This window comes from Podarcis pityusensis (assembly GCF_964106645.2).
Source record: "Podarcis pityusensis genome assembly, chromosome: 10".
NCBI classification, from domain to species: Eukaryota; Metazoa; Chordata; class Lepidosauria; order Squamata; family Lacertidae; genus Podarcis; species Podarcis pityusensis.
In genome coordinates this window covers 41,859,250-41,882,536 of record NC_138035.1, presented here as the reverse complement: position 1 = coordinate 41,882,536, position 23,287 = coordinate 41,859,250, and the positions used below count along the sequence as shown (strand labels likewise).

At 46.5% G+C, this 23,287-nt stretch overlaps 1 protein-coding gene across 1 annotated transcript; it reads left to right on the top strand.

Moving 5' to 3' along the window:
- Positions 1-10,701: 10,701 nt before the first annotated feature.
- Positions 10,702-21,567, top strand: MYF5 (myogenic factor 5). The gene is made up of 3 exons (XM_081022442.1): positions 10,702-11,435; positions 16,490-16,565; positions 17,494-21,567. Exons 1-3 carry the CDS (start codon positions 10,884-10,886, stop codon positions 17,691-17,693), a joined length of 828 nt encoding a protein of 275 aa, XP_080878568.1. The 5' UTR covers positions 10,702-10,883; the 3' UTR covers positions 17,694-21,567.
- Positions 21,568-23,287: the final 1,720 nt, after the last annotated feature.

The window sequence follows — 23,287 nt, the reverse complement described above, 5'->3', positions numbered from 1 at the left end:
AACACAGTTCATTCCTGTTTGAAGGAAGTTCCTGGTTGCCTTCTATTCTCTTCTCTCTCTCTTTTTTAAAGTTCCTGAGATTTAGGGTTTGTGTTTGCGTGGGTTTTGTTTTTGTTTTTGTATATAATGTTAGTACTTTTCTTTATCTCTTATTCCCTTTTTTAAGAAAGACAAAAAACTTATTATCTATTTAAAATGTGGAAAGTGATCCTGTATATAAGAAAAGCTAGATAAAGTTTCCAAGGTTGTAAAATAAATCTCTTTGTGTAAAAAAAGAAGCTATGCTTGAATATTTTTAGCCTTTTGGCGTTTGTGCGATTCAACTGAAGACTCCAAGCTGGGGCGGGGGGGGGGGAGATAAATGATATGGGTTCTTCTCTTTCTCTAACCCCGACCCCCCAAAAGGAACAATCGGGACCGCTTTTTCAGAAACGTACTACCGGTTATTGAAACGGATGGCATTTCCTCGTGCGTGGGATTATTTTAAGATCGAGCTCTGGCCATTTTTCTACTGAAATAGTACGAGTGCCTCCTCTGAAGTCATAAAATGAATGGGACAACAGCAGAGTAAATGGCTGAGGAACAGAAAAAGCGAGAGAGAGCACTTTCATTATTTGTGGATTGCCTGCTTCGCTTGTCGCTTTTACCCAACAACCTCCCATTCTGTATGTCTTCTCAAGTCGCTAGGCCTCATGCATTCAAAGAGCATCTACTGCCGCGAATCCACGCTTTTCTTGTTCTTTTGCCGACTTTCCAGAGACCACGCCTCCTTTTGCGTCCGATCTCCGCATATTGCCAGGATCTATTCCCCCTCCCCCCATTTGCGGGTTGTGCGCCTGGGTTGTACTCCAGCCTTGTTTAAAGCAGAATGGATGGGCGTGAGATCCAGAGGCTCCGACAGGAGGCTGTCCAGTCCCTTGAGATGTGGAGAAGGGGCGTCTCACGTGATGAAGGGGTTAAGTGGCTGAGAGGAAGGGGCCAAGCGCGCACCTCTGGAGGAAAACAATCCGCTTCTGAGGCTGGCAAGGCGAGCCTCTTCCTCCCAGGGAGAACAGCCCTTAGTTGTAACCAGAGTTGTTTATCATCCCAGGAAGGGGCGACCACCAAGAATCCACAACCCTCCCCCCACGTCTCTCTTCCCTGACCTCCTCCGGCGTCCCCGCCAGCAGAGCGAGAGGCAACGTTTCCAATGCTCTGCAAGGCGCTTTGTGGGTTTGTCCCAGTTCTGCGTATTTTGTGGTTTGATGCTGCTACTTTAATTATGTTCTGGGACTCTCATGATATTTATGATTGCAACTTGTTTTTAATATTGTGGTTTAATGCTGCAAGTCGCCCTGGACCGTAAGGTAAAGGGCGGGTAATTATTATTATTATTATTATTATTATTATTATTATTTATTATCTCAAGGGTGGCAGATCTCTCAGCCTCTCATTCAGAGACTGCTGATCTGGAGATTTTCCCTTGCCTTCCTATCTTAACGGGCTGTGGCTGTCCGAGCATCATTCTTTGCATCATCCTAAAGTCTCGATCCTGCGTTCACTTACTTGGGAGTAAGTCACATGGAAATCCGTGCAACTTTCTTCTGAGTAAACGTGGACTCTGTGCGCGTGTGTGATTCACAGGCAAAATTGCGCCTGCCCGATTTTTTTTTTATCACGCTCCATCCTCAACAGAGAATAGCTCAGGCCTGAGCTGTTAGTATGATAGAATAATCACGATTTTTCAAGCAATCTTGCATCGTGTCGCCTTGTAGAAGGGCAGTTCTGGGCCCGCTTACGCGGAAGTAAGGCCCTAGGACTTACTTCCGAGTAAAGAGGGATAGATTCACGGTGTCGATTCAGTTCCACGTGTTATATAATTTCGCCTGACCTCAACATTTTGTCCTATTCTTTTCAGTAGGATTTATTCCCGAGTAAGTGCGCAGAGGACTACAATCTGGCATCTTAGTTACAAGACGAGAATTTTACTCCGATATTTTGAAGGTCGCCTTCCAATCCAAACTCTGGAAGCCGATTGTCTTCAGAGAATAGTTCTTTTTACACACTCCAAAACTGTAATGTTATCTGCACAATTTCATATATATTGCGACTGTCTTCAATGCAGGCTCACGTCACAGTCTTCTTAGCGACTTTACATCCAAGTCCCGCTGAGTCCAAAAGCGTTCTACTGCATTGTATAGAGAAAACCCTGGTTTATTATCCTTAGAGCAATTGGATTTAGCAAATCTGTGTGTATGAAGAGCAGCCCTTCGCGAACCTAGATGCTGACCGACGCTTCTCTTTTATTACCAGCAGACTCTTTGTGTCTTAAGGCCTAGAAACTTAAACGCTGTCTGTGCTTTTAAGTTGAAAGGGTCTGCAGGGAAGAGTCCCTCTGCCTTGAGAGACCAAACTGTCCCTGGCGCGACTCTGCCGATCTCGAAGGCGGGAAAGCTTTTAGGGCCCCCAAAGGAAACAGCAGCTAGGAACGAAAACTATTCCCCCCCCGCCAATGTCTGTGGGTCCCCGCCTAGTCCCAACTCTTCCTTGTGATATTTTAGCCTTACCAAAAGGTGTTGGGTTCCCCTTCCGTCCTTGTCTTCTCCCTGCAAAGCGCAGTAACGTGAGAAATTGTTTGGAGTAAACGGGACTTCCAAGAAAGTTTCTCATTAAAGAAAGAAAATAGTCTCTCTCCCTGGGCCTGCCCCCTCCCCAGCCCAACGCGACCTCGGTGGCTGCAGCCAAAGAGACCCCGGGTGTGTTTGCAATTACACTGTTTGGATTTGATATTAATAATGATAATCTTTACCTAACTCTAAAGCCAAAGCAAACGGGGCCGTTGGAAGCACAACTCTGGAGAAAGATAAGCAGGTTTTGTATCTGGCTCTAGTGAGAGGTCTCTCCACCCCCACCCCCTTTTTGCTCCCCTAAGCCCACCCACCAGCCACGGAGAAGGTGGTCTGCAAAAGGAGCAGCTGGAGAACGAAGGAAAGAGATTTATTCGGCTTGGGGCTGACTGAAACAAGGTCAACTTTACCTGCAGGTTGGACTTCCTACACCCTTGAGTCATCTGATGGACCTCAGAGATTAGGAGATCTTCCCGCTCCTGCCCCTAGCCTCACATCCACACCAGACAGTTAAAGCGCCGAGTTTTCTCAAAAAAATCCTGGGGACTATACTTTAACTCACATGGAACTACAATTCCCAGCACCCTTAACAAACTACGGGGGAGGAATGTGTTTGGCAGAACTTTGCATTGGGAAGATAATGGGGTGGTCGCAGAGGCAATGTGTCTCTTACTGCATAGCGTCTATAGGCAACAAGCCAATAATAGATTGCTTTGTCTGTTGTTGTTGTTGTTGTTGTTGTTGTTGTTGTTGTTGTATATTTCCTGCCATTTATCCCAAGTGGAAACATGGTTCTCAAACAGTCTCCCATTCAGGCATTGTCCAGTCCCAGACTTGCCGGGTTTTAGCAAGCTGATGGCCTCATGCACCCTCTCTCACCATACCATAACCCAGGCTTCCTCAGCCACGGCCCTCCAGATGTTTTTGGCCTACAACTCCCATGATCCCTAGCTAACAGGACCAGTGGTCAGGGATGATGGGAATTGTAGTCGCAAAACCAATGGAGGGCCAAGGTTGGGGAAGCCTGCCATAACCAATATGGAGCTTCAGAGAGCTCAAAGCGCTTCACACAACCCTGTAAGGTAGGGCACATTGTTTTCCCTGCTGGATTCTGATGGTTTTGATCCACTAGAATTTTGAGAGCTTTCAGATGGGTGTTAATGTTGGGGTTGGAATTATTTATTTTATTATACACACACACACACATTCTTTAATTAAAGATAAAAAATTACAAGTGCACAAAGATAAGATGGGGAAAAGAAAGGGCGGGGGATAGAACCCATGTAGAAAACAAAACAGAACGGAGAGGGGGAGAAAACCTGTGTACATTACAAAAAATGGTTATTGTTGTTAACCAGACCTTAACCTAGTACGGTATTTATAAAAATAAAAATTGGAGTTCCGCATGCATGCTAGTTTGCTTGTTTTCAGTGCCCATGTGATGCCGTTGTCATCAAAATGCGGGGCCAGCAGCCCCCCCCCCATGAGGCCAGGTGTAGCGCGGGGGGGGGGGGCACAAGAGGTGCCAAAATATATTGGCCTGGCTCTGTCAAATTGCCAGTTCATACTGCACCCCATAATAATAATAATAATCCAATTTACCCTTTGTAGGTGATATCTGATACATTTTTTTTTTAAGTTGTCATTGACCCCTTTGCAATATATCAAGACCTGTTTGGAGTATTCCACGCACACACCCCGCCCCAAAGCACCCTTTGTCATGTCAACAAGATGGTCATGGCCCTTTGCTGAAAAAATAAATCCACTTCATCTGTTTGCTGAACACTTGTGGTTCTAGTAACAGAATCCTGAGCATGGAGCCAATCCCATGCTCTTTTTCACCGTGCATAGACTCATACAAAATAACTAGAATGCATCGTGAATCTGAACAGCGTTCCATCTCCTCCACCCTCAACTGCACGCAGTTTCGGGGGAACTCTAGTGGCTTGAAACCCAGCAGTGTATATCATCTGAACCCGGACCCCACTTGGTCATTTATCCTTCCAGTGAGAACCAACAAGCTTCCCCACCTCACCCCGCCGCCAGACCCTCAGCTAGGATCCATGCTCGAATTGCTTGCTTTAATGAGCATCTGTTGAATTCATTTCTAGCTGTTGAAACTGCTGCCTTGTTTAGATGGGGCTGGCTGGCTGGTGGTGGAAGGAGCTGAAGTCACCAGATTGTTTCAGAATGCCATGTTGTGAACCGCCCTGAGATCTACGGATGAACCGCGGTACACCAATTTAATACATACGTACATAGTCATCAGTTCGCCAACCTGAGAATCAGCTCCCTGGAGAGAAACGCAGCCAACGCCTCTGGAACAAGGAACTCGGGAGGGCGCACCCGAGGGCCCAAAGGAGTCCCTGGTCTCTTGTCCCTGGCCCGATGCTCCTGTTGCCTCCCGCAGGCCGCTTTTGATCTCGGCCAGGCCAATGGCTTCTGCAGCTGGGCCGGAGCCCTCCCGCCGCTGGGGCAGGTACGGCTGTGTTGACATAGGTGCGCTCTCGGGCGCAGACGGGCCCCGCAGCCGAGTAGAGGCTGGGGGTGGAGGGGGAGGGGGAGGGGATCTGCCAGCGGCGGGGGAGTCTTTGGGGACCCCTTGAAGATGCCAGCCCCCCACCCCACCCCGCATATGTTGAATGGTGAAAAACTGAGCTTTCCAAGGAGGAAATCATTTCCTTGAGGACCAGCGTCCCGAGCTCGAGGTTTTTCCTTGTCTCGTGTTGCCAACTCAGCCATCTCCATCTGAGCGGGTCTTTGTATAAAATCTCTCTCTTTCTTTTACCTGAATGTTGCCCCGTGGTCCCCCCCCCCCCCCAAGTCTTCTCTTCCAAATCAATCGCGGCTGTCACGCCGTCCTAAGAAGTTCCTCTGTCCCCAGAACACTTTGGCTGAAGGCGCATGGCTGCAGAGCCGCCTGCATTCCTGACAAAGGAGGAAGCGACGGCAACATTTGCTACCCGCCTTTCGCCATGAGATCCCAGGGCGAGTTACAACAATGTGAATCCCCACCATTACACTCAGTTAAAACGGTTGCCATGTTATCAATCTTAAGACTGCCTATCTTTCTTCTGTCACTTATTTACATCGTGCGAATCTTTGCTGTATACAGTGGTACCTCGGGTTACATATGCTTCAGGTTACATACGCTTCAGGTTACAGACTCCACTAACCCAGAAATAGTGCTTCAGGTTAAGAACTTTGCCTCAGGATGAGAACAGAAATCGTGCTCCGGCGGCGCGGCAGCAGCAGAAGGCCCCATTAGCTAAAGTGGTGCTTCAGGTTAAGAACAGTTTCAGGTTAAGTACGGACCTCCGGAACGAATTAAGTACTTAACCCGAGGTATCACTGTACATCAAACAACCTTGCGTTTGATAAATGCAAAGATTTGCAAACTCCTCCCCCACACTGTAGCAAAAAAGTAAGTACTGTACGTATTGGAATTTCCACGGGATGTGGAACAGATCCTGTGTAGCAGAAACCTACGCAAAAGTAGGGGAGCAGGCCAGACGCCTTGTCCTTCGATAGTTTTGGCAACTTATTCTGGCAATGAGAGCTCAGTTCGCCCTTGACTTCCCATTGATTTGAATACTGGCTGGACCTGCTGAAATTGAAAGCAGGTTCAATCTCTAGCCAGCCCTGCGTAAAAATCTTCACAGCTTTGTAGAGGCCTCTGAAAAGAGGGAACGGGTCAACTTCTTGCCGGCTCTCTCCCCTCCACGTGCAGCCTCTCACTCACTCAGTCGGTGCCCGGTTCCCACAAGTGCCTCCTCTGGGGAGGACAACTCCTTTGCTCCCCCACTCCCTGCTTCTCTGGTTCCTCTCTCCGGCTGGACGTTTGCAAATTTGTTTTGAGATCAGCTTACAAAAAGGGAGCCGGCTCCTCCGAGAGATACCAAATGCACTTTTGCTGGAGTGACGACACACACAGACCAGCGCTCCTTTTAGCAGGAGAAAGCAGCCCAGGACTTTCCCAAAAGCTCTGGACAAAGGAGACGAGAACTGACGTGCTGTAAGCGCAAATATCCCTTCAATAATCATCACAACGAAGCCTGGAGGGATCGCTTCTTACTCAAGAGAAAGAAAGAAGCACTGGGCTTGCGTACACACCATAAATTTAAAGCAAATAGCTTCCAGGAAAGAATCATGGGAAACTGTAGTTTGTTAAGTGTGTTGTTAAGCTCTGTGAGGGGTAAACTACAGTTTCCATGGTTTTGGGGGCGGTGTGCTTCAAACGCGCTCATCAGGTGCAGCCACTGGCTCGAGAAAAATTGATAGTATTGTTGATTCAATGGCTCATTTTTTGTTTCTCTGTGAGGGTGCATCTAAACTCCAAATAAACTACGAAAAAGACTCAGTCTCTCTCCTTCTCCCGGTGAAAAAACCGAGTTCTCCTTCCAAAATCTGAAGAAATCTTTTATTGCCATATATTTTGACAGCATTCCTGTAAAGGCACTTTCCTCTCTGTACTTTCAGACGTTCAGAAACTCCCTGATAGAAGCATGATTGACTGTCAAGTAATGATTGGAGCTTCGGGGCTGTTGACTTGAAAATGTGCACATTCGCCATAAGCGAGCTTTTTAAACAGAACATTGGCGGGGAATATGCAAAAGCTACTAAGCGCTTTCTGAGCAACGCCTGGCGAATGCGCACAATAACTGGCGTCTCTGCACATTCTCCATTCAGCTCACAAGAATCAGCTCTCTATGAGCTGGTGGTGTATCCTTTATCCAGGCTAGTTCTCGCCTTCTTAACGATTTCTTTTCGACTGCACCAGCCATGCTTCCCATCCCTTTGCGCATCTGCTCGAGTATTTGATGCCCCCTGAGGTCACGAAGCAACAAGGCGAGCGACGCGCAGCGCTTCTGGTCCTCCTGATAGGAATCAAACTGTATTATTAGCCCCGCTGCGAGGCCCTCTCAGCCACCGAGCTGATTTGCAGAGAAAGCGCCCTGGAAAAGGCGGCTGGCGCTTGCAAAAGATCAAGTTTATTTGTGTTCTTCGGAGGATAAATCGGTAAACGGGTTAATTTTCGCCCCTGGGGAATCCGCGAGCTCAAAACCTCCATCCGAGCCAGTCCTCGAGTTACAGCTCACCAGATACCTCTTTCTTTGCTTGGTGGGCGATTCCTCCCCGAAACAAGAGGAACGGATCCGCCGGTTGTCCAGAAGTTTATTTTCTACCAGCGTCTCCTTCTCTGCAAACTGCTTTAGAGCAGCCTTCGCCAACCTGGTGCTCGCGACAACCCCCTTCAGCCCTAGCCAACCCTATGGTGGCTGGGAAGTTATTAGGGGAGAGAGATGACTCAAAACATTTACCTGTATCAAGTGGGGAATATATTCAAAGCATGTATAAGAGACAGACACGCCTGTGCTTTATAGCTTTATAATAGGCAGAAATCGCCTTCGCTAAAATGAAAGCTTTATATTATGTATTAGCTTATACACACACACACGAAAGGTGAATGCTGCGCGCGCGCGCGCACACACACACACACACACACACAGCATTCACCTTTCCTTAAAATATTAATTGAAGGCACCTCTGTTACCTTTCGCTATTATTTATTGTAAAGTAGTCCACCATCAATTATTATTGATGATCAATTATTATTGATGATCGATCCACCCCAGTGAAGATGGACGAGATCTCCGATTCTCAGTAAAATTTTCAGGTTTCTTGGGGGGGGGGGGAGGTTAAGTGTAGACATAGCCCTAATCACTGCTCTCCTTTGAGCAGCGAAGAAGGGACTCAGCAATTCATCTGTTAATTGCTCATACAAGACATTTACTTTGGGTCTGTATTTGTGTACGCCCCTTCGAATACCTTTTGACTTACTTATTACTACTTCTCTTTCGATGCGTTTCAACGCTGAAAAATAAAGTGGTTTTTTTATTGTGAAAAAGTAACAAATAAGTTACAAAATGAACCCAATACCCGCACAAAATCAGTATTAGTCCACTGAAGTCAACGGTTTAACTTCCTTTTCGGATTCGTTCGCCTACACTGCATCATAGATAGGAAACATTTTTCAACAGGTGGAGGGCCGCATTCCTTTCTAGGCAATGTTCCGGGGGCCACATTCCAGTAGCGGGTGGGTCCAGAAGCAAATGTGGGCGGAGCAACGCATTTTGCCTTCCTAGACGGACTTCTTCCATCCCCCTTTCTCGCATCCAGGCCAGCAAGAAGCCTTGCCAGAAGGCAAGAGCTTTCTCTGCATCTGGACTCAGGAACACCGATCGAAACTGCCCTCTCCCTTCCTATGCGGCCGTTTAATACCGACCTCTTTCCATAGGAAAAGTAGCGCTTAAAAAGTGCAGGATGCGAACTGGGGAAAGCATGTTGGGGCCTTGACGAAGGCTTTCGAAAAAGCCTTTTCCTAGCCTACCTTGAGGCTCCCCCTCCTTCCGCCTGCCCTGCTGCACTTCTTAATTGCTGAGACCCCAGGGAGGCTGTTCCCACCGCCTCGTGTCAAGCTGCTCAGGATCTGTGAGACTCGAAACTTTACCCTGAGAGGAGGGGCGGGGCGGGCGGTGGCAGCTGGAACGCATCTGTAACGGTGCAGAGACAGGATTGGAGCCGCCTCCCGCCGGCGCAGCCTCTGTCAAAATGAAACCGCAGCAAGGGGGGAAATAAGAGAGCGAGGAGGAAAGGCGGCAGGGCAAGAGTTGCTTGGGCTAAAGCAGCCTGTCTTTGGGCTGGGAAATCAGGAAGAGCAGTGGCTTCCGGTGACTCCGCAGAAGCAGGGGCTGGGGGGGGGGGACCAAGTCAAGATTTTAACCCCCCATGCGCCCCACTCCACAAATCCTTATCTCTCCCTGCTGTAGTAGTAGTAGTAGTAGTAGTAATAATAATAATAATAATAATAATAATAATAATAATAATAATAATAATTTTATACCCTGCCCATCTGGGCGGCTCCCAATAGAATATTAAAAGCACAATAAAACATCAAACATTAAAAACTTCCCTAAACAGGGCTGCTTTCAGATGTCTTCTAAAAGTCAGATAGTTGTTTATTTCCTTAACATCTGATGGGAGGGCGTTCCACAGGACTAACAGTCAACGGGGCTTTAAATGTTGACTCTTTGCTTGCCCAATGATCTTAACCATTCGGTTTAAGAAAGTGTCAGTCTTTGAGAGGGTGGGGTGGAAGGAAAATTATGTGAAATTTTCTCCTCCTCCTGCCCATCAGGAAATTCCGAATTGCTGGTAGAACATTAGGTATCATTCTCCAAGCCCGCCGCATTGGGAAGCCAGGAGTCGTGAAAGCTTTGATCAGTCATTAGAAAGGAGCGTGTGTGTGTGCTGGTATTATTACTATTACTGTCCATAGGCAGCTCATGAGACTCTTAATCTTAGGGTTGTGGGTTCGAGCCCTGTTTTGGGTGAAAGCTTCTTGCACTGCAGGGGGTGGACTAGATGACCCTGGGATCCCTTGCAACTCTACAATATGATCATTCTAAGATAGAGACTCTAGGGCTGCGATCGTCTTCTGAAACTGGGGGCGGACACACATAGTAATTTTTAACTCATAGGAACAGCAGGAAAGTTTCCGAATGTGCCTGCCGCATTGCCTAATGGCTTTTGAGCAGGTTCCTTCAATTGTCTTTCGTGTTCCGTTTGGCACCTCTGCTTCCATGGACAAGCGCGGCTACCTGAAATCTTCGACGATTGTCCAACTTTGCTCTCTTCTTAAGAACAAAGGTCAGCCCGTTCGAAAGCTGCATTCCTAGCCACGTCTACTCAGAAGAAAGTCCTAAACTCCCAGGAAAGTGGAGTTAGGAATGCACCCTTCCTTGGAAAGAGGACTTTCCCTGTGGGATTTCCTTCTAAACAGAAGGCCTAGGATGGAGCCATCGGCTTCCTGAAGGCGGGAACTGACCTGACACTTAACTGAGCCGTCGCGTTTTTGAAAGGCGGCCTCTCCCCCCGCCCCCGCTCCTGGTTGCTCCTGCTTGTCTCTCTTCCTTCTGCTCTGATCTCCAAAGTGCTACTAATTGAGCCTCCCGGATCCGCGCCTTTAAAAGGCAGCAGCCAAAAGGAGCTGGGAAAGAGACTGTTGTCCCCTTGGGAGAGAGGAGGGGGAAGCTCTACACAGACGTCCCCCCGTCCAATCCCATCCCCAAGTAGGGGTCGTGGCGATGATGATGCTCTGAGCAAGTAGGCAGCCCCTGGGTGGGCAGCCTAGCCTGTCCTGCGGGTATAAAGAGCCCCGGCCTGGCCTGCCCGGCTCCCAGATCCCGGGCGCCTGGCGCGCCCTCAGCTCCAAGGATGGACGAGTTGATGGACGGCTGCCAGTTCTCTCCATCCTCAGCCGTCTTCTTCTACGACAGCTCTTCCTGCATCCCTTCCCCCGAGGAGGAACTGGTGGAAGAGGACTTCGCGCAGGGGGTGCCAGCTTCCTCCTCCTCGTCGTCCTCGTCTTCTTCCTTCGGAGCGCACCCGGCAGATCTGCCAGGGGGATCCGACGGCGAGGAGCACGTCCGGGCGCCCACGGGCCACCACCAAGCCGGCCACTGCCTGCTGTGGGCTTGCAAAGCCTGTAAGAAGAAGTCGAGCACGGTGGACCGGAGGAAGGCGGCCACCCTGCGGGAGAGGCGGAGGCTGAAGAAAGTCAACCAAGCCTTCGAGGCTCTCAAGAGGTGCACCACGGCCAACCCCAGCCAGCGGCTGCCCAAGGTGGAGATCCTGAGGAACGCCATCCGTTACATCGAGAGCCTCCAGGAGCTGCTGAGGGAGCAAGTGCACCACTACTACCGCTTGCCCGGAGGACAAAGTTGCTCCGAGCCCAACAGCCCCACCTCCAGCTGCTCCGACGGCCTGGTAAGGACTTCGGAGGGACCCCACCCGAGGCTGGTGGACCGGGCCAGGGAGGGAAAGGGGACCTTTTCGCGCTCTCCCAGAGGAAGCGGCTGCGCGGGGGCCACGTCGGGGGTCGTGGCGGGTGTGGAGCGCGCGGGGAGCTTCGCAGCGCCGCGAGGGGGAAAGGCAGGCGCTTCCTTAAGCCGCCTGGAAACAAAAGGCGCTTCAAGGTTACGCATTGCGCCCGGGCTTCCTGCAGAGCAGAAGGGCATAGCGATCTTGGAAGACGCTGCCTCCGACGATCATTTTATGTCTAGGTTTGTCCTGATATGGTTTCCGCTCCCGCTTTCCGACGCATAAGGCCTCAGTCGAGGCGGCTTGCCTAAGCGCGATCACAATAAATACCGATCGCGCACCACTATATATATATAGACAGATTAGAAAAACAAACACAAACCAGCCTATGGGAAGGTAAAGGCTAACAGAGGGGAAACGGCAAGAGTGGAGAATCTTTTGAACCTCGGTGAGCAAGGTACGCGCGCACACTAAGCTGATGCGAGGATGGAGCATCTCGCTAGTTGCGCGTGCGCGCACTCATAGAGCAAGGCATTGTGATAGACTGCTAGTCGTCTTTAGAGAATTTCCAATGTGCTTGGAAATGCTTTCCTCATCCACAACAATCCTGTGAGGTAGGTCGTTATCCATCTCATCTGACAGATGGAAAACAAAGTATTGAGTTCAATACTCCCAAGTAAGCTGGTGAAGTATTGCAGTGCAAATTCTCCTCGCTGAGCACGCGCTTGAACCCAGTCCTCTCATTTAGATAGACCTCTCTGCTGGTGGAGATAGTCAAATACGGGAGCCGTTCGCGTGTCTGCAGATGGTGAGAAATGTGAGCGTATGATATATTTTAATGCTGAACACTGAAACGAATTGACTTACGTCAGAACAAAATGGATTTGGGGTGATTTCATAAACTTGTTGCGTCATTGGCCAAATTGTTTGCTTCTGAGGAAGAGCCTTGCGTTGTTCAGAAGCTAGCAACTTTTATCAAGTCGATCTAAGGTAGGAGCATATCCTTCAAAGCAATGTGACATAATGCAAAAGACTTAAATAACTGGAAGGCTGTAGTTTTAGGCAAAATAATTTGGGAGTATAAGCCGAATTTTTGCTAGGGGGCACGTCGGTTTTACTAACTATGCCTCGCATGGGACCACACGGTTGCGTGAGAAAGTCGCGCGTTTTGCCGCCGCGGCCGGGTCAGCAAAGGAGTAAATGTAAAACTTGCGCTCACTTTGCGCTGCGATCTTACGCGCGATTCTTTGTAACGCGCGTGGCCAGGAAATTCCAAGCGAGGCAGTGAGCTTCCGGCTGTGACCCTGTGCGTGTTTTCTTGGAAGCAAATGAACGTTGAACTCAGCGTGTTCCCTATTACGGAAGTACTGTAAACATGTTTGTGGTTTGCGGTGTTAGTCCTAGAAATGAAAGCAATTAGCCAGACGCCCAGATCTTGAAAAGCCGTTTGAAATCGACAGGCAAGTGAAAAGTCCTTAAATTCTAACTAATCCAGTTTTCTGGGCGTGCTGAAGGAGCCGTTGCCTGCGGTCCTATTAAGCACGTTTCTTTAGGAGGAAGATCCTGGGAAATCGGTGTGTAAATTTCCTTGGATTTAGCCCTATTGAACTAACTTACTTCTGATCAAGTATTGCACTGTCAGAGTTTTCCACTGTATGTTTATTTGATCAAAAGATTTAACTATGGACAAGGTAATGGTGGAAACAACAGCTCCCTCTGAGATGACGCTTGTTTTCTCCCAGTTTTTCTTCCCTGCTGATGGAGAGAACGGCCTCCCTCCCACATTGTGTTATGGGACTGTTGTTGTTGTTGTTGTTGTTGTTGAAACCACATTCTTTTCACCAGGCATTTGGCTCCGGATGTGCCAAGCTTTGATGCGCTTGGGAAAGGGTCCTGTCCTGGCTGGCTGCGGCTTTCCCTTGCTCCAATCCATTCTCCATGGTCAGTGCAGCTCACACAGATTAGAGATGCCCCAGGTTGCTTGGCCTTCGTTCCCCTTCTTCCTCGGAGCACAGCGTTGAGGAAATATTGGAAGTCAAAGGGAACTCATAAAACTGCGACTGGGCTGGCTGGCTGCCTTCTCAATGGTTTCCTCCCTCCTCCAGAAAGCAGAAAATACACTCTGTTCAGGCAAGGGCCAGGCTCCCATCCGATTTAACCAAATTCATAAGAAATGCTACCGTTACTACTACCAGCTGTGGCAATTCAGGGTGCTCCTGCCAGATTGTGGGGAAGTGCTTAAATTGCAAATGGGCCACTCAGATCCTATTTTTCTGTGTACATTATTTGTCTGGCACCATCTGTCTGGAACATCAGCTTACACACATTCCTGTCTTCTCCCCCTCTCCCAGTCATGGATTTTCGTTGCTATTCCATTGCTTCCCATCCACACCAGAGGGTGGAAGTTGATGGAGTGTATTGAGAGATAGTATATTCCCTCCTCTCAACCATCCCTCCTCTCCAGTGCCATTTTCTCTTCTGGCCATGTGCACAGGTATTTCTGTACCTCTGTGTATGTGTGTGCACATCTTCTTGAAAAATAAACAAACCAGGGAATGTGCAAAAGCATCAATTATTTTGTTTCACAATCAGAAAATGGAAGCTTGCACTAAACAAAATAATTTTTAAAAAATTTTTAAATCCAGGTCTTGTGCAAGAGCTGATATTTACTGGATTAAGGCTTGCACAGGAGATATAGAGGTGTTGCACAAAACCTCTGCAATGGTGTGTTTTTAAAAGTGCACAACGCATTATCATAGAATAGAATAATAGGATTATAGAGTTGGTAGGGACCCCAAGGGTCATCTAGTCCAACCCCCTGCAATGCACATATTAGTCTGCAAGGTGTTCCCACCCAGCAGAGTCCCTGAGAAACCAGCTTCTTCTAACTGGGCTGTTGAAATCTGGCCACATTTTCAGTAGGCTACAATTGGTGGAAATATGTATGCTTGCATTGTTTGGGCACCCAGAACAAAATGGCTAGTTGTGCTTGGGTAAGCAGCAAATAGAAGTAGCAGAGGGAGTGATAGAGGCCACCCACGAAAAGGTCACCACCACACATGTGACAATCCCCCCTCCCCCCCGCAAATGATGCTAATGAGCTTCCACTCTAACAGCAAGTGCAGATGTTTAACAGTTTTTTTTAAATTTTTTGCATGTTCAGCTGTCAAATTAAATCTGAATTAAATATAAAACAACCCCCCCCCCCAAAAAAATATGGGCTTGCAGCCCGATGATGTTATGGGGGTATGGGCGCTTCAAAAAACAAAACTTGTGTGTGGACGCACAGCAAAAAACTCCTGTCTGGAAGCAATCTCAGTAGCTGATCTGCCCATGTGATTACTACTATTTGTAGTAATATTGTAACAAAGAGTCTTATCACGCATGGGTTTGTGGTTTTGCTGTTCTGCATGTTTTATTGAGAGGCCTCCTCCTTTGGTTCATTAGTAAACTTTTGTAGGCTGGAGTCCATCAGCTCCATGAAGTGTAATCTGAATAGGCAAGGATATATACAGATTTACATATGTAAATATGTAAATATGGGAGGTGGGGGAGCAGGGATGGAGAGAAATGGGGTTGGTTAGAAATGAAGTGCATTTCAGAAATGAAATGGTGATTACAGAGTAGTTGCAGAGAACAAAAACTCATGCAGCCAATTCTTTGTTGCACCGCATAGGTTTTAAGCTGCTACTCCGTTGCTTTTCTGCAGCAGCAGCAATACTATATGATTCTATAATAACAATATAGTATCACATACCGGTAGTTGGGAAGGTCTTCCAACCAACTTCCTCTTGAAAGGTAGGCAAGATCAAGACTTCAAAGTGAAGCACAGCTCACCAGGGCTCCTTCTTTTAATGCCAGGTCTCAGACCTTGAACATGTGGCATGGTATAGAGAGTCTCTGAGTACATAAACATTCCAATGAGTAACCATACACCAGGGGTTGTTGGGAGCAGGGCTTTCAAGGCAGGTGGCTCCATAAACTGCACAGGCCCAAATCTCTTGTTTTGGAAGCTAAGCATTAGGAGCTTCCATGGGCAGCTTCCTACAAACACTACCGTCCAGGACCCAGAATCTTTTGGACTACGGAAGAAGGAAGCTGCCCATTCGTCCTTTTCGGCGAAAAAGGACAGCAGCAAACCAAATAGGCAGAACCAATTTCAAACAAGGCACCTGGTTTGAGATAACACAAAACCAAGCACCCACACATCCTCAGTCACAGGGTCATTGCTAGCCACCCTAACCTGGGAGAAAATCTGTCAGTCAGACTATGAGTAAAGTCCATCCATAAAGTTTCTTTGTGAAAGAAAACCTTTATTGAGAAGGTTCACTTATGTAGCTTAGCAGGAGAGAAGAGTTTGGATTTGATATCCCGCTTTATCACTACCCGAAGGAGTCTCAAAGCGGCTAACATTCTCCTTTCCCTTCCTCCCTCACAACAAACACTCTGTGAGGTGAGTGGGGCTGAGAGACTTCAGAGAAGTGTGACTGGCCCAAGGGCACCCAGCAGCTGCACGTGGAGGAGCAGAGACGCGAACCCGGTTCTCCAGATTACAAGACTACCGCTCTTAACCACTACACCACACTGGCTCTCATGCTTTTTGCATGCTTTTGCATGAAAATGGCCTCAGGTTCAGTCCCTGGCAACTCACAATGCTGAGCTAGGTAGACCAAAGCAGCTTCCCATGTTGAACATAAGAAGAGCCTGCTAGATCAGGCCCATCTAGTCCAACATCCTATTCTCACAGTGGCCAACCAGATACCCTTGGGAAGCCCCCAGGCATATCCTGAGCACAACAGCATCCTACCGACCTGCCGTTTCCAGCAACTGGTATTCAAAGGCCTACTGCCTGTCAGTGGAGGTGGAACGTAACCTCCATATTGCCATAGCTTCCTGTCTTATTCTGGGGTGCTCCTTCTTGGATGCCCAACACCACTGCAGCAGAAGTAGTAGCCATTGCAGGAATTGCTATGAGACTCATTTCTTCTCTCATCTTTCAGGCTGAATGCAACATCCCGATGTGGTCCAGAAGAAACGTCGCTCATGACAACGTCTATTGCTCTGATCTCCAAAATGGTAAGGCTCAGCGTCCTTTTCCCACTCCAAGGCAGTGCTGATAAAATCAAGACCAGAGAGGTGCTCTCTCTGATGGCAAAGGGCCAACAGGAGAGGGCAGCTTCAGTTGCATTTCAATTATATTCTCTGCCAACTGCCTATTCATTAAAAATGCTCAAGCTGGGATAAAAAATAATAATATACTGTACAAAGCAATAAACCATAGTGATCAGGAGTTGGCAGGTGGTAGATTGAGATCTGCTGGTAGATTTCTAGGTGCTTTTCAGTAGATCAGCAAGGGTGTTTGGTTCTCAGTTGCTTAATGATAGCAACAGCAAAGGAGGCTTTTGCCCCATGTGAAGTTTATGCCGAACAAAGGAACTCAAGCTTCCTACAGACTATACTTTTAAAGCCCATCTAAAGTCCATTTCCCCCCTCAAATAATTTTGGCCAATGCAGTTTACTCCTCACAGAATTACTGTCCCCAGCATCCCTTAATAAACTATTCTTTGAGGGGGGAAATCCAGTGTGAATGTTTGTCATGTTTGCAGCCTCAGATGTAGATTTGTAGAAGCAAATCATCTCAAAGCAGGAGGTAATTGGCTCTGTCCCTGAACCACCATTTTGCCTCTGACTCTGCCCCAACACCAATCTCTATTTTGGATCTAGTCTGATTAGTGGATCTCAGTGGTTTTTTTACCCAGTGCCTTTTTTCTAGAAAAAGAGATGTCGGTACTCACCGTGAAGTTGGTACAGTAAGTGCCACACTCTTAAACAACAACAAAAAGAGGTGCCGGTACCGTGTACCTTTGAGTACCCCTGGGGAAAAAAGCACTGGTTTTACCTAAAAAGAGAGAGAGATCCCACGGGCCTTAAGTCTGCCCATCTAATGCCAAGTCTAATGTTATTACTTTCCATTGAATGTCCTTTGTTTCTTCCCCCATCCCAGTCTATCCGTCTGAAGTGAGCACAGCCCTCTCCAGTCTGGATTGTTTATCCAGCATAGTGGATAGAATCTCTTCCTCGGACCAGGCGGGCCTCTCTCTGCAGGACTCCACTTTGCTGCAGGATTCTCCTGGTGCCAGCCCTGAGTCACAGCCAGGCACTCCGGAGACCCCTCATCCCAAGCTCATCTATCATGTACTATGAGCTGGCTGAGATTTGAAACCAGCTCCGGCCACGTTCGGACATTGCTGAGAACTCCCAACAGCAACGAGAAGGCGGCTCTCCATTGAAATCCGAGGCCCTTGGAATTCCACTGGACCAAAAATATGTATATAGAGGAGACGTCACTTTAAAATGTGTACATTTGTGAATATATTTGTCCCGTCGCCCTTTTTACAAGGGGAATGACATTATATTTAACCAAGACATCTATATTTTAATATTATATAATTCTATGTTGGGTTTTTAAACTGTGCCGCATTAAAACCCTAGTTATTGTCAAGAATCAGAGCTGGCTCACGCATAAAAACACTTCATGTTTTGAGATGCCCAAAATGACAGATAGAATTTAAGTTATATTTTCATATGTGTATTTTTCCCAACTGAGGAGAAAAACAACACCGACATGCTGTTTTTATGAGATGAGATGAAAATTCTTAGAAGTCATTTTTCTGAGACAGGTTCTGAGGTTATCTTTTTCTTGTGGGATGAGAGAAAGATGGCCACTTTGCAGAATTTTATTTGAAGAAGAAGAAGAAGAGTTTGGATTTGATATCCTGCCTTTCACTCCCCTTCAGGAGTCTCAAAGCGGCTAACATTCTCCTTTCCCCTCCTCCCCCACAACAAACACTCTGTGAGGTGAGTGGGGCTGAGAGACTTCAGAGAAGTGTGACTGGCCCAAGGTCCCCCAGCAGCTGCACGTGGAGGAGCGGAGACGCGAACCCGGTTTCCCAGATTACGAGACTACCGCTCTTAACCACTACACCACACTGGCTATGTTCTACCATTTTTGTGTGTGGCAACCATCATTTCCCCCTCTTCTATGACCTGGAACAACTTCAGGTCTGTGTGAAGGATGCAGAATGGTGGCCAGGCTTTCAACGAAGTGCCGGCTGCTTTCATTTGCAACAGGGGGAGAGGATGGAGAGAAACTTTAGAGAAAAAGAATGAAGATATTTCCATGGCTAATGGTCAGCTCCATTCCTAAGAAAATTTTGGATAATTTCTCCTCCCTCGTAGAAATTTTGCTGAAATAGCACTCCCGTTTTTCTGCCCACAAATAAAGTGGAGAATTATGAGAGGCAATTTTCACACACCTCTGCTTTTTATAGCAAGTAAACAGCCTTCACCAGGTAGGGTGAGGCAGTTTGGCTCTGAAAGGAGCAAATTGCCATTATATTTTGGCCACTAGGGGAGCCATTGGACACTGATGTTCCTGCCTCTAGGGTTTTGCACTGCCTCTGTCTTTACTGCCATGGCGATATCATTTTACACAGAAGCCTTTAGAAATCAAATAGCACCCCCAAAACAGTTTTTGATGCTCTGTTTTACTATTTCCAGTCAAGAGGCCCCCTCCAACGGAGAGGAGCACTTAAATGTTTTGGTGGGCTTTCTTCAAACTAAATCGGTGCTTGAAAAACTGTAATGCAAATCCAATTCTGGTTTTATTTTTTTATAGCCATGCTTTCAATGGTAATAAAAAAGCCTTGTGGATTTTTTTTGGGGGGGGGAGGGGTTAGGAAAGAAATCTCTGTTTCGGTTCATTGTATGTAAAAGAAGAGTCTTGGTACAGTTTTGGATTATGGAGCAGCTCTTCAATATGATGTACTTAAAGGGAAAAAAGCAGGAAGGCTCAAGCGTAACATTTAAAAGCACTTTTGATCTCCATGGAACTCAATCATGCAGTTTTATGAAAGGAAAGAGTTCTGCAAAGGGCAAAGCACATTAAGGTTTATGGTGGTTAGCAATTCTTCAGAGACATGGAAAACTTCTCAATTTATATGTAATGTAACCCTGTTATTTCCCCCCTGCCTTGGACATCGGGGTGGGCAGGGGAGAATATGGTGATGCCAGCATAGAAGTTCCAATCTGATCCTTTTCAATGCTTCTACTGCCTCTATAAACTGTAAATTTTGTAAACCGGCTCTGACAGTAATTACCCACCTTTACAACACAACCCTACACAGGTCTACCCAGTAGTTGGTACAATTGAACTCAATGGGATTTGCTTCTTTATGCTGGTGGTGTTTTCCATACTATTCAGCACAGACCACAGTATAACTGTTGTGTCTGTGCATGTGCTGTTCTTTTGGTGTGTTCCATGTAGGTTATTTTACACCATCAGCGCCACAAGCAAAGTGCAAAAATCCACTGTAATAAAACATAGCAACTATGGAAAGTATCATCAGCTCCAATGAATGGTGGCCCACTACATACTAGAGAAGCTGTATGGAATCATCCGTTTCAGTTTGTGCCACAATGACCTTGCAAATGACCTTCTGCAAGGCATGCAGTGTAACACTGACAAACCACATGCCCGTAATATAATATACGCCTCTTTCTGGCTAGCTGGCATTTTCAAGAGTCACAAGCAAGGTCAATGGCTCTCTTTTCGGCTGGCAAATGTTTTCAAACAGAGAGTGCTGCTGTTCATGACTTACTATCCCGAAACAGCTGTATATCAAGCTTGAATATCAAGCTGAAGAGCGTTTCCTACAGCAGAAGGAACCAGGATGTTGGATTTTTGCAAATATTGTAAAACTATCCATGATTCCAAAAGCCTTTCTTCTGGGAACTTTTCTATCTGGGGGAGTGTACTCAGAAGGACACATCTGAGCTGTATCTACAGGGCTTTAAGTGCCAAATCAAAGCACAATGAGAGAAGTGAGTTATGTAACTTCCCATGAGCACACCTTATGTGGACACCCAGAACACAATAATATAAATTGTGCTGTAATATGCATTGCACTGGTCCATAAGGGAAGGTCCATCACAACTCAATGGTACAGTATTTGCTCCAGGCAGGGTTGGGCGAGATCCTTGCCTGAAACTCTAGAGCGCCAGTCAGTGGGCCAATCAGTATCAGCAATACTGCACTAAATAGACCAATAGCCCTCTGCTCCTATCAGCTACACAGCTGACAGGGACTACCCAAAGCTCTGGGCTCCAGCATGGCTGTTAGGACTCTGGGGAATTGTTGCACTACTTTGGCATCTATCCATTTGCTGAAAATAAATTGCTGTGCAGATGGGCTCTTAGATTCACCTGTCTGCTTTTGTAGCTGATTTTAAGGTTCATAGGAGAAAGAGTTCCATTAGCCTTCTTTAGGACTTGCACAGAAGGCAGAAATTTCATCAGCTGTGTCTTGACCCATGAAATGCCTACAGTTCTTACAACCTAACCTTATGCCCATCTGCATAAGAGGAAAGTCCCACTGAGTTAAATGGCTCTTACTCCCAAGAAGTAAGTTAAATGGCTCTTACTCCCACCTGAGGCGCAACAGGAATGTACAGCTCCCTGCCCTGCCATGCCCCATCCACTCCACTTCAGCCACCAGCAGGATGCCCCCACCTCTCATCAAACTTGCAGAGAGTCAAGGCGTTGCTTCACATCTTCTCCACCCCAGAAGATGAGCAGCAACGCTGTGTGCTGGAACGCCTGCTTCTCACGGGCGAGAGGGAAGTGTTCTGGCAGCAGTGCTGGCTGTGGTGTCATCTTTTTTGCTTCTGCTGCCTGAGCTGGGTGCATTGCCCCACTTCACTGGTGAGTTGGCTCTGCTCCCAAGTATAAGTGTGTAGGATTGCAGCCTTAAAAATAAAGGAGCTCATCTCAAGGTCTGAACCTGGCAAGCAATGTTCTGTAGAAATTCTAAAACTAAAACTGGCAATACTGCCTCCTTTTTAAAACCCGAGTAGTGGTTCTACCTGGGGAAATAATTTTATTTGTTTATTTTGCAAGGTTATATACTGTTGAATTGTAATAAAACCTTACTTAAAACCAGTATGTATGGGCTAAAACTCCTTTGTTGACTAGCAAGGCCGCTCTTACACCTCAGTAACTGTTGATACATATACCATTGCTATACAGTGTATTTTGGTTCTATGGACTGCAATAAAGCTCTCTCTCTCTCTGTGTGTGTGTACATAAAAGGATAAAACAGTAAAACTATAAGAAAAGAAAAAGTTAAAAACACTATTTAAAACATTCGGAAAATAATTAAAATCAACAATAAGTTAAAAACTATATTAAAACACATGTCAGCATTCTACATGTCCAGACAGGCTTGCCTAAACAAAACTGTTTTTAGCAGGTGCCAAAAAATAGGTACTTTTAATGCCGGGTCATTGTGAAATGGCAATCAAGTCTATAGAAGGGACTCTTCAATGAAAAATGAATACAACATGATTAAATATTGCAAGCGAGTGGAAAAAGAATGCCGTACCTATGGAGTCATTTACACTAACCATGGAGAACAAGAAAATCTGTGAGTAAATCTCCAGCTGGGCTTTCTCAGTGCCTGATACGTGCCCATTCCACAGTGTAGTAATTTCTCACACAGTAAAAGAAAAAAGTCTGGAGTTCGAAATCTGAAACTACCATGTCGGTGGTTTTTAATAAGTAGTATTAACTTTACAGCGAGACATATTATTTAGCTGCCAAAGAGCACGCTTGCAAATTCTAAAACAAAGAAAAGCACTGCAAATGTGTGAGGGGAAAAATACCGGGCAACTCATATTGGTTTAGAACTTAGAAATAACAATTACATTACAGAACATGTTTTTTCTCAAAATGAGTATGAAATTAAATTTCATGTTTGTGCTTTTCTTCCCCCTTTTCTCTATAAAAGTAGCTTAGAAAACAGACAAGCAACAGATTTTCCTTAGACTGAAAGAGATTTTGTGCAGCCTTTTATCAGAGTTAATGCTTGTTGCTGTCACAACTATGTTTGTAGCTCTCGCAAAGTACACATAATCTTGAAAATATCGTGGCAGTAGATGCTAACGTTTCAAAATAACATGGCCAGTGTAAAAGAACACAGGAATTATTTTTTAAAAAAAATAATCATGGTTTTAAAACCAATTATCACTTTTCTAGCATTAACACAACTGTTCATATGTCAGGTTATCTGTTCTGGAATAAGAACATCACTCATGTTTGTGCAAATATAAGGGAGCTGGAGAATATCCTTGGGTACCACCTCCCCCTCAGAGTACTATTCAAAATCAAATTTGGTATGTACTTCTGTTCTTTTCTATTCCTATATGGTAGCATTTGTACCTATTTCAAGTATTGGAAACCACAGTTCACATTTCTCCTTGACATATCACTCAACAAGTTTAGCAATCCTTCCTCTTTCTGATCAATAGTGGTTTTTTTTGGGGGGGGGGGTAGTTTGGATGATGCCCCAAGTCCCTTCCAATTCTTGGGATCGTATATCCAGTGGGGGGTTAGAATCTAGTAGAAGAGGTTGTTGAACTGATCAGACAAGTTTCTTTGTAAAACAATTAGCTGGCCACTTCAGTGCCCTCATCAGCAATAATGAGCTAGGTTGCCACAGCTACAGCGAAGCGATGGAGAACAATAGGCCAAAGGACAGGGAGTGAGGGGAGGGCTGGACTAGACAGTTGTTGTGCCTGTGAGCTGAAAAGCTGAACGTGAGAAGTTGCAGGTGGAGAGATATATCTTATGATTCTATGCTTCTATGCTCTGTGCTGAACCTAAAACTGTGACTAATGGAGGAGCGAGTTCTTTGGGGATGTTCATGCTGCGAGCCTCTCCATCCTAGGCTCAGGTTGTAC

Excerpts from the sequence above, each read along its gene's own strand:
- MYF5 (XM_081022442.1), top strand. The coding sequence starts at position 10,884 with ATGGACGAGTTGATGGACGGCTGCCAGTTCTCTCCATCCTCAGCCGTC. Across the intron at positions 11,436-16,489 it reads CCAGCTGCTCCGACGGCCTG|GCTGAATGCAACATCCCGAT; the intron begins GTAAGGACTTCG and ends CTCATCTTTCAG. Across the intron at positions 16,566-17,493 it reads TTGCTCTGATCTCCAAAATG|TCTATCCGTCTGAAGTGAGC; the intron begins GTAAGGCTCAGC and ends CCCCCATCCCAG.